The following is a 14,887-nucleotide window of genomic DNA, read 5'->3' on the forward strand; positions in this document are numbered from 1 at the left end:
CTCAGTCTGTTACGTCAAGTTTTTAAGCTACATATTAGGGATCACAGCGACCAATTCATACAATTGTAAGGCAAAAGTAAAAAATACGTTAGGCTACAATTACACATTTTGGATACTCAATACAAAAGAATTACCTTTTTGTGTTATTGATGAATATTGAATTATTTTACATTCCTTGCGGAAAGTTCTAATTTTTTTTCCATGACAATGTGAATTAAAATTTATTACAAATATCAACTTTTCTTTAATTTAAAAAGGTTTATGTCAACCACTAGGACAGCAGTATAGGAGTATAGGGCGTCCTGTAATACGTGTTCTACCATGGAAAGTGGTCACTTTCACAGAAGGTGTCGAGAAAAAACCTAACACAGTAGAAGAACCACAGATCTGAAATATATGCCTCTTTTATCCAAAAACAACTCAAAAATTTAACTCAGTACGAATTTCGATGTGAAATAAAGGAAGCAAGTTCTTCAGCAATTTTCAATTTTTATTGAACTTTCACACATTTCCTTCACGTTAACACATCTTGTACAAAATTTCAGAACAAAATATACAACACAACAAATGCATAAAAGAACGTTCTGATAAAAGAAACAATAGCATCATTTTTTAAAAACGTTTCACATATTGCTCCGATTATAGGAAAAGAAAAACCATTAAACATTTTTTTTTTCAGTTGATTTTCCCCCGTAGCCCTACAATGCAAGCCCAGCTAATACACAAGTTCAATGCTAGAACAATAAATTTTTGAAGTTCATTTATTTTATTGACGATGTTAGAAATTTTAATTTAGGCACAAGAAAAGTAAAAAATAGTGTTTTCAACGAAAGCTTTTACTATAAAATATCTATCGAATCTAACGAGGAAAATAGATGAAAAGTGATGTGACTAATATAAAACGATTCGTACTATGAAGAGCAAAACATCAACAAATGAGTAAAAATTCAAAAGATTGAAACATGTAATTAAATACCTATACTAAACTCATGAATTTTTGAAAATAAGAAAAAAAAATAAGTTGTTCAAAGGACTAGAAAATGAAAAAAGTGAATGACATAAATGGGCGATTAAAATTTCTCAATGGGAAATGCAAATTTTTCACACAAAGGCAGTAAGTATTTTTTGTTCATACAATACGCTAACAAATTTCATTATTTAAAATAATTTAGGAAAATATTTTCAGTTCGACAGCTTTATGCGGTAAAAGTTTAAAAAAAAGTTCTTTCATTTGAAAGTAAGCACTTTTTCTTTTAATTAAAAAAAAAATCGTTATTGAGGATAAAAAGCTTTTCCACTCCGCTGAAGATTCAACTCTACCAATGCAAGCAACAAATGTAATCTGAAAGCTTTAATCACGAACGTTGTTGATATGTATCCCATTTTTAAAAGCCATACGAAACCCTTAAACAAAAATAAAACAAATATACACACATTTCCACAAGTAAAAGACAAGATCCTCGGGAGTAACAGCACACTGTCACTCGAATGTAAACTCCTTTCCTGATGCAAACACCAATTACGATTATTTAGTTGAGCAAAGGATCATTGAACAGCTTGTCACAGTGGCCTCGACAAATGATTTGGTGTCAGCATACTGAATCGTAAGTGGAAGAATCTTCCCCGAAATCCGAAGTCACATATCCGTCGTCGTCCAGTATTTCGGTGCTGATGGAGGACCTTCCCCAGCTGTACCGTCGCTGGTTCCTCACCCTTTCGTACAAGTGGAAATCGGATGTTGATGGTGGCAGTTTGTCTTTGGGCAAGCCGCTGTCGTCGCTGCCACTTGTTGCATTTGTGTGGTCCGCTTTCCGATGACCGTTCTTCCAACTCTGGTGCAACAGTTTCAGCCGCTGGAACAATCTGGACGACGCAGAGGACTTCGTAGAGGACAAAGACTTCACCGTCGACGACCTGTTAAGATACGTTTTGAAAAATTTAATCTTGAAGTATTGATTGTGAAGTTCGACAATGTGTGTTATAAGACATGAACTACATAGCAAACGATATTACGGTTGATTACAATAGATATAAAATGTTTATGGTGAAAGAATGCTGTCTAAAATGCTTTTAAATTTAAATTGGGGGATGTCTTGAAATTCTGGATTATTTTGACAGATTGTAGTTTTCTAAAGTCCATTATCCATAATGGTCTTTCAAGTACGCGAGAAAAAAATAGTTTATAAAACAACTGCTTAGTGGGCATTAGATAAATCAAGTTGTAATAAATATACGCATTCTGACACCAAACAGCTTAAAACATTTTCTTTTTTCTTATTTTTGTCAACGAAAAATTTCAAACACTTGATAGTTTATTGAAATTTTTCAAATTTACAAAGTTTGAACAGAACAACGTCTGTCGGGTCCTCTAGTAGCAAATAAAATACTTGACATTGATTTTTATTAATATAAGGCTTTTAAAAGGATTTTCAATCTTCCCTCGTGATTCTACAGTTGCAACTCAGTCGGTTTTTTTTTTTAATTTTTAATTTTATTAACAATTACTTAATAATTAGGGATAGTATACTCATCTATTGCAATCTGAGGTTAAAATTACTAGTTCACTAATGGAAAGAAGTTTGTTTGAACTTACGATAACTTATAATTAGTGAAGAATTTACTGTAATAATATTTCGTCGAGTCGATGCAATACAGCGTTATAGTAATTAAAAACGTCAACGCATCTTGAGCTCATATCCAATTTGTGGGATGAAAATTCCAAAAAGAATGCCTCCCTTTAATCTTTGTAGGTAATTTTGAAGGAAACTGTACTGAAATTTAAGAGTCAAAAGGGCTGTGCAAAAAAGTTCCTAACGTGAAGTGTAAGTGTATGAGTGTTACAAGAACGCACGAGCTCTGTCTATGTTTCCGTTAGGTGTAAGTTACTGCTAAAATCAAAGTCAAAAATCTGATCTTCATTGCAAAGTTATTGTATAGTACGGCTCTAATGACTTATGAATTCGAGAAAATTCATTTTTGCTTGGAGAGAAAGAGGAGGAAGTTTTACATTGACACGTATCCACTTCCGTACGTTATTGTCAAAGCAAACCGGGTTTTCTCTGCCCTATTTCATGTAATGGGATTTTTTAATCCTCCGCCCATCGGAGTTCAACTCATCAGAGCCAAATCATGAGCTCACCTGACAGCTGAATCTTCATCTTCATAGGTGTCCCCACTAGAAGTTCCTCCATTTCGGGAAGAAGAGGCCTGCATGGTTGGTACAACATGGTGCGCAACTTTGATCTGCTGTCTCCAATGTTCGCCGTTGTCTGCGCAGTGCCTAAAAAACGTAAAAGTTCTTTTTTTACTCGACTTTAAAAACTAATGTTTGAAGATTGTCGCCTGTTATCAAGTTGACAATGTATCGTGTAAAAGTATTTTCAATGCGTTAAAAGGTCATTAAGTTAACTGATGTATTTGGTTCACTAATACCTCATACTAGAGTGAGTCAAACGTTTTTTTATAACTGACACATGTATTGAGTAAGCTATTAAAAAAACTTAAAACCCAAATTCTTAATGTATTGTAGCACATAAATTTTTTCGAAGCTATGATTTTGCACATTTTAATGCATAAAGACAAAAAGATGAAATTCAACGGATTTTCTTTTGAACAAACCACGAGAAAAAAGCCTAAATAACGGTGGCCCTTTTCTGTTACAGGTATATCACTGCTCATTTTCAAACTTTTTCGCCAAACTGGTCAGAACAAAAAAGCGTTTATTTGCTCGTCAAATGTTACCAAAATGAATGTTGTTGAAATTCAATGTTTAGTTTAAAAATAAAGAAATCAATTAAAATAAGACTAATCGTTACATTAAAATGGAAAAAATCCACCGCGCAAAAGTGCATTTATAATTTAACTAACAAATTTTTCGCTCTGTGAATACTAGTATTAAACTGAGGTGTGAGTTTTATCATTGATAGCTATCCTTATAGAGCAAGAGCCCATGAGCATTACAGCAAGTGAGAAAGGTTCGCTATTATTTAAGCTGAGTCACGCTGGTTTTGGCAGGAAACAGGTAGCAAAAGTTGCGTCAAAAACCGAGTCATTCTGTCAAGTGACCTCGTCGTCAACACATGACCACTTCCGATTTGAACGAATTTTTTTAGAGGTGCAGACATGGCTTTGAAACTCATTCATACAAATTTTCAGCTTCCAAGACCCAAATCCCGAGGATCAAGGATTTATTTTTAAAAAAGGCTCCAAAATGGCGGATCAGCTTCGTGAAACGAATTGCCATGTTTAGCACGATTTCACCATTGGAGTCTATTTTGGAGCCTACTTTATTTTTCATTTTTGAGGTATCCTAGATCCTCATGATTTGTGTCTTGGAGGCTGAAAATTTGCATAGGTTCTTTTCAAAGTCATATCTGCACCTCTCTAGAATGTCCACCAAATCGGAGATGGTTGGATAGAGACCACCAGAAAATGTGTGTATCTGATCTGCAGCTTTGGCAGAAATTTTACGCACTTTTGCTACCTGTTTCCTGCCAAAGCCAGCACGACTCAGAATCTTTCTTACCCGCTGTGATGTCATTAATCAGAAAAATTTTGGGCCTTTATACTAGGACGTAATCCTGGCACACATGGCCTCTTGGACTGTTATAGTTATTGATAGTAATCCTAAACTTATAGTTATGTAAATGAAAAATTATCATATAAGCTTTGTGCTACAATATGATTAAGGTGAGAAAACAACGTAAATAAAGCACAAATATTGGAGAAAATACAGCATATAGCTATTTCAAGGCTACAATGGAACCTCTTCATCAGTGCAAAAAGCTCACCAACACAACCAGAAGTTGCGAGAGAACATCGCGAGAGTTCTCTCGCAACTTCTGGTTGTGTTGGTGAGCTTTTTGCACTGATGAAGAGGCTCCACTGTAGCCTTGAAATAGCTATATGCTGTATTTTCTCCAATATTTGTGCTTTATTTACGTTGTTTTTTCATCTTAATCTTATAGTTATGTAGTTCATGCACCTAATGTTTCCTTTTAAAGCTTACAATTTTTTTTGATAGCTATTAATTCTTACAATTACGAAACTTTCGGACCATCTGTAAGAAATTCTGAAACTGCATGGGGCTTTAAATCTACACGAAGCTAAGAAAAATTGCTTAATACTTTTTAGTTCATTTAAAAACATGGTGCATTAAAACGCTTTATTTCATTAATTATTTTCTGCTTATTAGTCTTGTGTGTCTGAAATGTTTCAACTGATTTTAAATACATTGATCAGACAATGACAGAGACGGTTAACTTGACGACGAAGGAGTTCTGTAAATTTATTCAGTCTAAAAAATTAGCTTAAACAATAAACTGAAAAATAAATAACATTGTAATCCTAAAAATATAATTAGCTTCATTTACATTTCTATGTACAACATAAGTTCGATGCAAGCAAAATACTTTTAATGTAGTAATAAATATCATCTATGCACATATGTTGAAATATATATTTCTCTACGATTGAACTGGGAATACATAGCCGATTACAAAACTATACCAGAGATGAGCCAAGCAGAAATAAAAATGCATTTCCGCTAAAAAGTTGCTACTGAACCTAACATTTTATTTACATTTTCCAGCATTTACATTGAAAGTAAATTTTCAATCGTAGGCTTTTACCTACATTTTAGCATTAAATTAAACATCGACTTGATTCAATTGACGACGAATGGTTGTCTTTGAAAACGATTGGGTTAATCCAGATACCAGTAAAAAGCCTTCAGGTCTGAATCTAATCACTCAAAATAATAAAAGTAATTTACCCAATGCTAACTCGCATTGCCAACTAATCCCACCATTTCTTACCTAAGCATTTTGTTGAATGCCTTCGATAACCGAGCCTTCTGTTCATCAAGCGGCCTGAGGAACCGGAACTCGCTGCCAACATCCACCTCTAGCAGGGCTGGCTCCGAGGGGCCCAAAGCGGCCCCTCGCAGGGCGCACGCCAGGATCACGTGCCTCTCCTCAGCCCACTCGAGGCGCAAGAGCCCCGTGAAGGGGCACGCCCGGGGCCGGGCCCCACTCACCACCCGGACAGTGAGCGGCAGGGGCGCCACCGACAGCAATTGCGACAGCCGATACACGTGGCTGACGCTGCGAGTCCGGCGTCCGGCCACAGAGAAGAACTTTCCCGCCGTGGGGAAGGGTAGGAAGAGGAGGTCCCCTTGGCGATCGACCACCTTGGCATAGCGTAATGGGCGGACGGGCTGCTTGGACGAGGTGTAGGTGGTGTCTTCGTAGGCGCCTAGGAACTGAAGCACCTCGCCTGCTTTTATCTGAAACAAAAAGGAAATATAAAGATTAATTTTAAGTGAAGTTCCATGTGTTTTGTTTTCAATTAATGACTCTCGTTAACTCGGCATTCAGTAACCCCGATTTCAGAAAACTCTACTGCAGTGCTTCTCAACCTTTTTTACTTTGCGGCACACTTAAGAAATTTCTAGATCAACGGGGCACACTGAACTTAATTTCGCAGTGGTAATAAAGAAATGTTTTTATCATTCCCTGGTAAAAAGACGGGGGGGGGGACTTTTTTCATATGAATAAAACAATTATAACAAATGTAGTGTATTTAAATTCATTTAGAAAGCAGAAATATTTCGAATGTATTGAGGTTGATAATGAACAACAAAACTATAGCTATTTACAGAAAATTATGCTTAATGTTTTAAAGCATTTGTGTCAATCATGTCATTAAAGTGCACACTGCAATTAAACGATTTATCAAATAATGTTTCAAGAAAGAAGCATGCAAGAAATTAAAACCAAGAACCTAACTTCCGTTTGACACTAATTTTTGCAAAGACGTTTGATGCTCGGCTCTATGATGAAAAGAGCTACACGACGTTTCTGATCCATGCTCTTTAGAGATGATCTCTTACTGTTTTTAATACGTGCGTGGCTGAGAGGCTGAGTTCGCAAAGATATGTAGTTGAAAATGGTAGCAGCACATCAATAGCAAGACAAGAGATAGTGGGATACTCATTTTTAACCAGCAACCAAAATTCGTCCAGAGGCACTTCGCTCAACTTAAGTTTAAGAGTACGGTCGCTCTTGAGGTCCATAAATTATTCTCGCACCTTCAAAGAAAGGTCTTTAACTGATGCATCTACAGTGAAGAGAATGGATCGCGAATCCAGTCATACTGTTCCATGTTACTATTCTTGAAATAGTGTTTAAATCTGTCCTGAAGTATGACTAAATGTTCTGCCCCCACATTCAGCAGCTTTTCTTCCATGGCCATTTTCTTCAACTATCATGTTGACGGGCCGTTTGAACATGTCCAATGAGCCACGAACTACTCCTCTCCACAGCTGATTTTTTGATTTGAACCCGTTTGGCTTGTCCATACATGTAACCCAAATTATCTCCTTGTCCTTGCATTTTCCGATTCAATTTGTTAAGGTTTTCAAAAATGTCAGCCATGTACGCTAGTTTTGCTAGCCAATATTTGTCTTGCAACAAACTGGCGTTCTGCATTTCTTTTTTTAAAATCAACAACTGTCGTACTTCGTCCCTCAAGTAGGGAGTGATGATCTGTCCCCATTTCTCCACTAAGTACAGAGAAAAGACGAGAATTACGCGGCGTCGATTTTATGAAATTCACGATCTTCACGACTTCAGCCAAAGCTGACTTCAGCTCATCTGGTAAGTTCTTTGCCATGAGAACTTCACGATGGAGGAAACAGTGTATGGTTTTAATTTCTATTTTACTAAGTCTCAGAACCGAGCTTTGAGAAACTACGATCAAAGGAAATTTCTATCGGAACTGGAAAAGGAGAAAACAAAAGCTAAAGCTGGGGCTAAATTTCCTGGGGGAGGGGTTGGTACTCCCGTTTGCGAAAGATTTAAAAAAAAAAGAAAAAAAAACTGTATAAATAGTTGATTTCGTGGAAATTAAAATCCGTTTTCAAAAACTGAAAGTAATAAGACCACAAGAAGTTTAAAAGAGGTGGGGCAGCAAATCTTGCCTCTTCCCTTTTGTCGGATATGTCTTATTACACATGATCGACAGGGTGAATTGAGAAGTTACAGAACGATACAAACCCTATTCGGTCGTAACTTTAAAATAAAATACGTCAAGCCTCTTTCTTTTTATATAGCTACGAAAATACTGCGGCACACCGGGTTCCTTGTCGCGGCGCACCAGTGTGCCGCGGCACACCGGTTGCGAAGCCCTGCTCTACTGCACTCAGGCAGTAGGAAAAAAACCAGAGCGAAAAATTGGTTGCGGTCGTATTCTCGATTCCCGGCATTTTTACAAACTCAGGCAGTTGTCTACACGCATTGGGTCTGGTTTTCAGGATTCAAAAGTATTAAACGAGATAGATCCCAGTGTAACTATGCTTGAAAAAAGTTTGAAAGACCCTGCACTTCTTCCGTAAGACTTATCTTTTCATTGTTTGAGATACAGCGACAAAACATTCAATTGGAAGATAATAATACAAGGTTAAAATGCACAAATTTGGAACAAATACTTTGGCACTCTAGAAACGCCCATACATTCCAACTTGCTTGGTTCAATTGGTTTGGAATGAGTGTCTGAGATATTTATTTACATTGGGAAAAAAAGCAGATATTTCGGAATAAACAATTTTGAGTTCTCAAAATAAAAAAAAAAGAAGATCATAATCCAAATGCCATTTAATACATTTGAATGAAACAGCACGCATGTGTTTCAACAAGTGAGCTGATGGCTGAGAAGACATTTGGAAAAAGATGACTTGTCGGATGTCTTTTTCATCCGTAAGCTGACATATACTACATTTTGTAGAGAAACCTAAGCTCTATGCTCCTTCCCGCCTATTATTCCTATAGAGAGCTCTGCAAGAGCTTATTGAATTAAGTAAGTAGATTACGGAAAAATTTAGTGGCAACAGTGAGAGAGTTTAGAGATGGAATAGAATTCGGAACACGAGCGCAAGCTCCGTGGAAGCGAGTAATTCGCTGTTTAGAATAAATGATTTGGTTTTATCACCATTATGTAAATATGTACATAGTCTTCAATAAAGATGATACGTTTTCTTCGAGTCGTGATAATCTGAATCTATCACTGAGCCACCGGATTGACAAGAATTCATTTTTTTCCCCACACATTTGCTATATAAAATACAACAGAGTTAATCTAGTGCGCAGCCATGTTATGATTAATTAAACCGAATCATTTAAAAACGCACACCAAGAACCTAAAATGGATGCTGAGAAATTAAATTTTTAATAATCGACCGCAAACTGTACGAAGTCAATTCAAAGTACATTCTGATTATTATTATTTTGAATTGAAACTTAATTCAACTCTCGGCTGCATAAACGAAGCACGTTCTTCTACCCCCCATTCTTATTCGAACTCACTCTCTAACTCATTCGAATCTACGTGAGTTGAGCCAGGATATCAGTTCGAGTCAAGACCATTGAACTGGCCCAGCCGCCAAAACTCTTTTTGACTGAGAATAAGCCGTAACAATGTTGTCACATGATCAAAAAAGCACCTTGAATTTTATTCTGTCATGGTAACGTTTTCTCTCTGGGGAAGGTATTATTGTAAAGCGAGATGGAGAGCAAAATGTCAGGATCTTGCCGTGGTAGAATTCAAATTCTGAGAGCAACTGGTTAACTCGCAAAAAAATTTCACTATAGTCTTCCAAAAATACCAGATAAATACCTACGTGAAATAATACTTGCTTTTTTTTAAAAAAACTTATATTTACGTATTTATTTATTTATTTATTGTGAATAGTGTCCGTTCCAATGTTCAGCAATAAGAAGTTTTATCTCTATTGCGAAGAGTTTGAAATAAACCGACAACGGTATATGACGTATTTTACGTATTTGTATTCATTGTTAGCAGTTGAATATAATCTGTATGTGATTTTAATTTAGTTTAATTTAAATAGCAACCGACCTATTGAATTAGTTGAGGAGATGAAAAGATTTGCTTTTCTATTCTTGCGCTTCACCTTTATTGTGAATTACTTTATTTTAGTGTCTATGATATTCGAAGCTTGGTGGTTATCGATGGAGAAAAAACAACGATTGAACTGGTATCAGAACAGCAGGCCAAGTGATTATGAAGGTCTAATATTGTTGGATAGCATTGCCATTTTAAAGAAATATAGGGGAAAAACTTTTATTGGACCGCATGTGTAAGATATGTTACGTACAATGCAACATATTTAATACACACATTGGCAAGAAAAAAAAAAGAAACATTTAAAATATAAGTAAAATTCTCCTGAACTTAATTAAAACATTCTTATATTAAGAAAAAGTTGCCTTAGCACCCTAATTTTAAAATGGTAACGCTAATTTACCTTACAAGTGAATCACTCGTCCAAAATACTTCCATTGTTAAGAAAAAATTGCTTGAAAAGCCCCACGAGAATCCTTATCCAGGACAGGATTCCTTTTCAAGCTTTGATGAGGTTAAAATTTTGCACAACAAGGCATTTCTCTAAATCCCAGTTCTTTTAAATATCAAAATTGCATTTAGAAATTCTTCAAAATTTGAGGTCAGTTGCCAATCACTTTGATTCCATTCATTATATGGACTTCTTTTATCTTCAAAAATTCGGACAGTTAGAATTGGATTATCCTTATGAGAAGCGTCGCAAAAGGGGAAAAAAAAGTCAAGTGTACAAGAAGAAATGTGTTTTTTTCCTCTGAGAAGAAAATTCTGTGGAATTTTATATTTGAAGAAATTAAAATACTATTTTGACCCATTTTAAACTACATTTTAAAAGAAAACTGCGCAACTTTTCCAATACTTTATGTCCCATAAAATATGAGGAACATAATCGCTAAGTTATGATGTACACCATAGACTAATAATTAGAGTAGACCGAGCTATGGCAACCCTTTTGCTGCTCATAAACCAAACCATGTGACTGGTGGATATCCTAGCAACAGCGGGCGTTGATCGAAGCAGACGATCTCAACGCGAGCGAGAAATAAAATAAATAGAATTGATGGAATACGGAGGAATGAGCTTTTATGAAATCTTATTTGTAAATTTGTTATTCTAAGTTGTAAATATTTTGTTAATATAGTGAGTTTTTCGTTTAGATGGTACTGTGCATTTTCTTTAGTCAATTTTTCAATAACTCTCTAAGCAATTAAAGATGCAAACGCCCAAAAAGAATCGGCAAACGGTAAGATTCTTACATACAATTTCAATTTAAGATACCGATTAGTACATTTTTGCGTTAACGCAAAACGTTTACGTCATTCCGTTCACGCCAACGCAAGATTTCCAAATGAAATAAAAGTTACTGAAAACTGATAAAAAACTAATTACGAATGTCAAAATAATACATAACTAAAAGAAAAACCGTTCAATTTCTGCACCTGGAAAAAAAAAATTATAATGAAAACACATTACGTCTTAAAATACATGTCGAGTGCCAAACTATAGATAATGTTGACATCTAGCAACCATGCTGCCAAAATTTTCGCCAAGCCTTTCCACTAGTCACATGATGTATCCATGAACCAATTTTTTTCATCAGCAAGTCTGAAAAAGCTTGGTCTACTCTTATTATTAGTCTATGATGTACACCCATGTTCCAATCCTAGACGCCATTTGGACATTCTCGAACTTCTCAATGTTTTCCTTAAAGTTCCAGGTTTATTCCCCAAAATTATCAGGTTAATTCCTTTTGCTCAAAATCTGGATTTTTTGCATCTCCACTTGCATAATTTAATACTATACAGCAGATTTTTTTTTTGCAATAATTTTCAACTGATTTCGTTTGCTCGTAACTACATATTTACTATCCTGAAAAAACTTACAGAGTTACGCAATTAAGTTTGAGAAAAACATTGAAGACATTGCGATCAAAAGCAGTTGCTATCGTGACCTCAGGAAATAACTGCGACCAGAGAAGTGACAACGTCGGAAGAAACTTGGAAAACAAAAGATAAGTGAAGTCTAAGTTTCAATGTGCTCTCTGTCAGTTAAATCATTACTTGAAGTGTTCTCCAGAGTTCAGTTCTCCAGCAGCACTCACAGAAATTGAGTTATTCTTGTTCAGAATTTTTTTCTCCGCTTCTAAAAAAGAGGCATGTTGTCGAGGCATGAGGGTTTTGCGACCTTCATGCTTAAGGAAACAAAACACGAAGTCATGAACTGACATATCGTTTATCACTCACGTCGTAGCACATTGATGTAATTTTGCTCGATTACCAGGAGTCAGTAGACGGCAATACGTTTTTTCATGTAAATGAAAACATAAAGCTATTTAAATTGAGGGTAAATGAAAAAAATAGTCTCGAATGTGAAAGACATCCGATAGAGTAACATCAGTCCTAATTCATTTTTACTTCCTTTTACAAAAAAAGGAAATGTTGTATTCGCAAAAAAAATTTCACTCAAAAATCGACCTTAATTTCCATTTTACTCACCCCCGAATGAATATTGAGTTTATATTTTTCCGACTCGACCACACGTGGATAAGTGCCTAAGAACGTATAGACACGCGAAATATCCATAATGATGATTCCTGAGTTACAACGAATTCGATGAATTACAACGAAATTTCTCGTGATGTCTGTATGTAGGTATGTATGTGCGTATGTATGTCGCATAACTCACAAAAACGGTATGTCCTAGAAAGTTGAAATTTGGTACGTAGACTCCTAGTAGGGTCTAGTTTTGCACCTCCCCTTTTGGTTGCATTCGGGTGCTTTTAAAGGGGTCTTTCGCACCTTTGGGGAGGGGGGGATCTTTGTTAATTTCGATGTAAACTCCAGTGGCGTTATAATTTGGCGGACACTTGGCGATTTTTCGCCAGTCTTTTGGCCGCCAAATTTTGTCGCCAAGTTGGTGAAAAAATTCGCGTTTTTTTTAAATTATTATTACTTTTTTAAATCTGATTTTAATTTGGCCACTGTTGGTGATATTTAGAGAGTAAACTATTGAATCACATTAAAATTGCCAGTAATGGGGAAATGACATAAAATTGGAGTAAAAGAAAGTCATGTGATGCACACATCAACTCGTTTGATTTGAACGTAATAAAATATTTAAAAAAGTGCGTTTTAGAACTTCTGATCAAACACAAGTAAATACATTTCCAACAAACTCACCGACATTTTACTATTGTAATTAATGTGCCTCAAAGGACTTTTTGATTTTTTTAAGTTGAGGCTATTATTTGAGCATTGAAAACGTTTAACAGCGTTAGAGGCTGTCAATAAACGCCACACTTGTCTTCAACAAATTTGAACCCCTCCCTCCCCTTTTGTCATAGTGTCACATTGACTTTACTCCTCCTCTCGTCAAGTGTCACGCTGTTTTTCAAGTGCAGTTTGTTAAAAATGTATGTGATGTCACCCTTCCTTCCTCCTTGTCACTAACTGTCTCAATTTCACGTACCTCCCCTCTCCTCAGATCGTGACATCATTTATGAACGGCCTTTAATAAAGTTTAATGTTTAAAAAAAAACTATAGATTTTGAAATGAAATTTTAAAGAATTTGCATATTGCCTGAGCACATTTTTAGCCTTTTTCTCTTTATTATCATTTACATACGAAAAGTTGACTCTCGTCGCTTAAAAGATCGTCACTTGATTCTGAACAATAAAGCGCTCTGAAATTTGTGCAAAATATGAGAAGCAAAATAATTCTGTTCCTTTTATAAATGATTACTGAGTCAGAAATGTATAATCCCTTCCTATATTCGAAAAAGATAATGAAAAAAAAAAAACTTACAATAATGAATTATAATATACTTTTCAGTCCTTTATTGCTTTCGAAATTTTTTTTAGTTCTTACGTACTGTAAACTGGGTTAAAATTATTTTTCTCTTAAATACTTAATTTTAAACTTTGGCATTGAAAAAAGGTTGTCTTTAGTACCTTCGCACTGTGCGCATGGCAATGACCGATCTGACACTGAGAAAAGGAACATATGAGGCAATAAGAAGCAAAGGAATGTGAGTGGAAAATTTTAAAAAATGAGAGATAATCAGTACAAATGGTAGGAAAACCTCTTTTCTGTTTCAGGGCAAGAGATGGTTCTAGTAGCTCTGGTGGATGCTGCTGTACAGCATGGTTTAGAAATGAAAAATTCAATGAAAGCCTACCTACGATCTGAACTTTAAACGCGTTTTACTCGAAACCACTTGCATCCCTTTGCTTCTCACTGCCTCAAATGAACTATGGATTTAAAATTAACTGTAGTACGAGATTTGTTTATTTTTTTATTTTTTAATACCAAACAACAATAAATTGGAAAGCTTTACTTGTGATTTGATTAGAAAATTTTACATCTGCATTCCCTGACGCAAATAAGTACCCAAAAAAAGATATTCCCCAAAAGTAAGACTGATTTATTTATTTATTTTTGAAAATAAATAATTCTACAGCTGCTTTAGGGCGTAATAACTTCTTCTGGCCCGAGTGAATATTCAAAAAGATTATTTCTTTGCTATATATTGTCGTCTTGAGACTCAAAAAACATTTTTAAAATTGGGAAAATAAATATTTGATTCGTTGAATGAAAAAAAAAAAGTACAGTTTTTTGAACTTGAAAACAGAACACATAAAAGTAAAACCTATACACGAACTTTTTAGAGGTTAATTTCAAATTTGGGACTTGCTTAACAAAAAAACCACCTTAAAGTTAAAAATTTACTGATGAGGAAAAGTATGTTTTGCCCCTCAAGACGGATCAGCAAGTTTTCATCTGCTATTTTAGTTCGAGAGTAACATTAAAAAAAAAGTATGCTGCCATTAAAATATATATATATATATGCTGCCATTTAATTAGATCGCTTGCAATAGAGTTCACTACTTTTAAATACTTTTCATAAAATAATATTTTTGTTTCTATCAATGTATCTGAATGGGTTCGTCTGGAATGACAAAAATAAAAACAA

At 35.3% G+C, this 14,887-nt stretch overlaps 1 protein-coding gene across 1 annotated transcript in view; it reads right to left on the reverse strand.

The window, feature by feature from the left end:
- Positions 1-482: 482 nt before the first annotated feature.
- The window catches only part of LOC129226469 (uncharacterized), a 177,495-nt gene continuing 163,090 nt past the window's right edge, over positions 483-14,887 (reverse strand). The window contains exons 3-5 of the mRNA XM_054861079.1: positions 5,817-6,286; positions 3,140-3,280; positions 483-1,914 (exon numbers count right to left, since the gene is read on the reverse strand). Of these exons, the coding sequence (XP_054717054.1) occupies positions 1,590-1,914; positions 3,140-3,280; positions 5,817-6,286 (936 nt within the window). The 3' untranslated portion in view covers positions 483-1,589. The remainder of the gene's footprint in view (positions 1,915-3,139; positions 3,281-5,816; positions 6,287-14,887) is intronic.

This window comes from Uloborus diversus, chromosome 1 (genome assembly GCF_026930045.1).
Source record: "Uloborus diversus isolate 005 chromosome 1, Udiv.v.3.1, whole genome shotgun sequence".
Classification (NCBI taxonomy): domain Eukaryota; kingdom Metazoa; phylum Arthropoda; class Arachnida; order Araneae; family Uloboridae; genus Uloborus; species Uloborus diversus.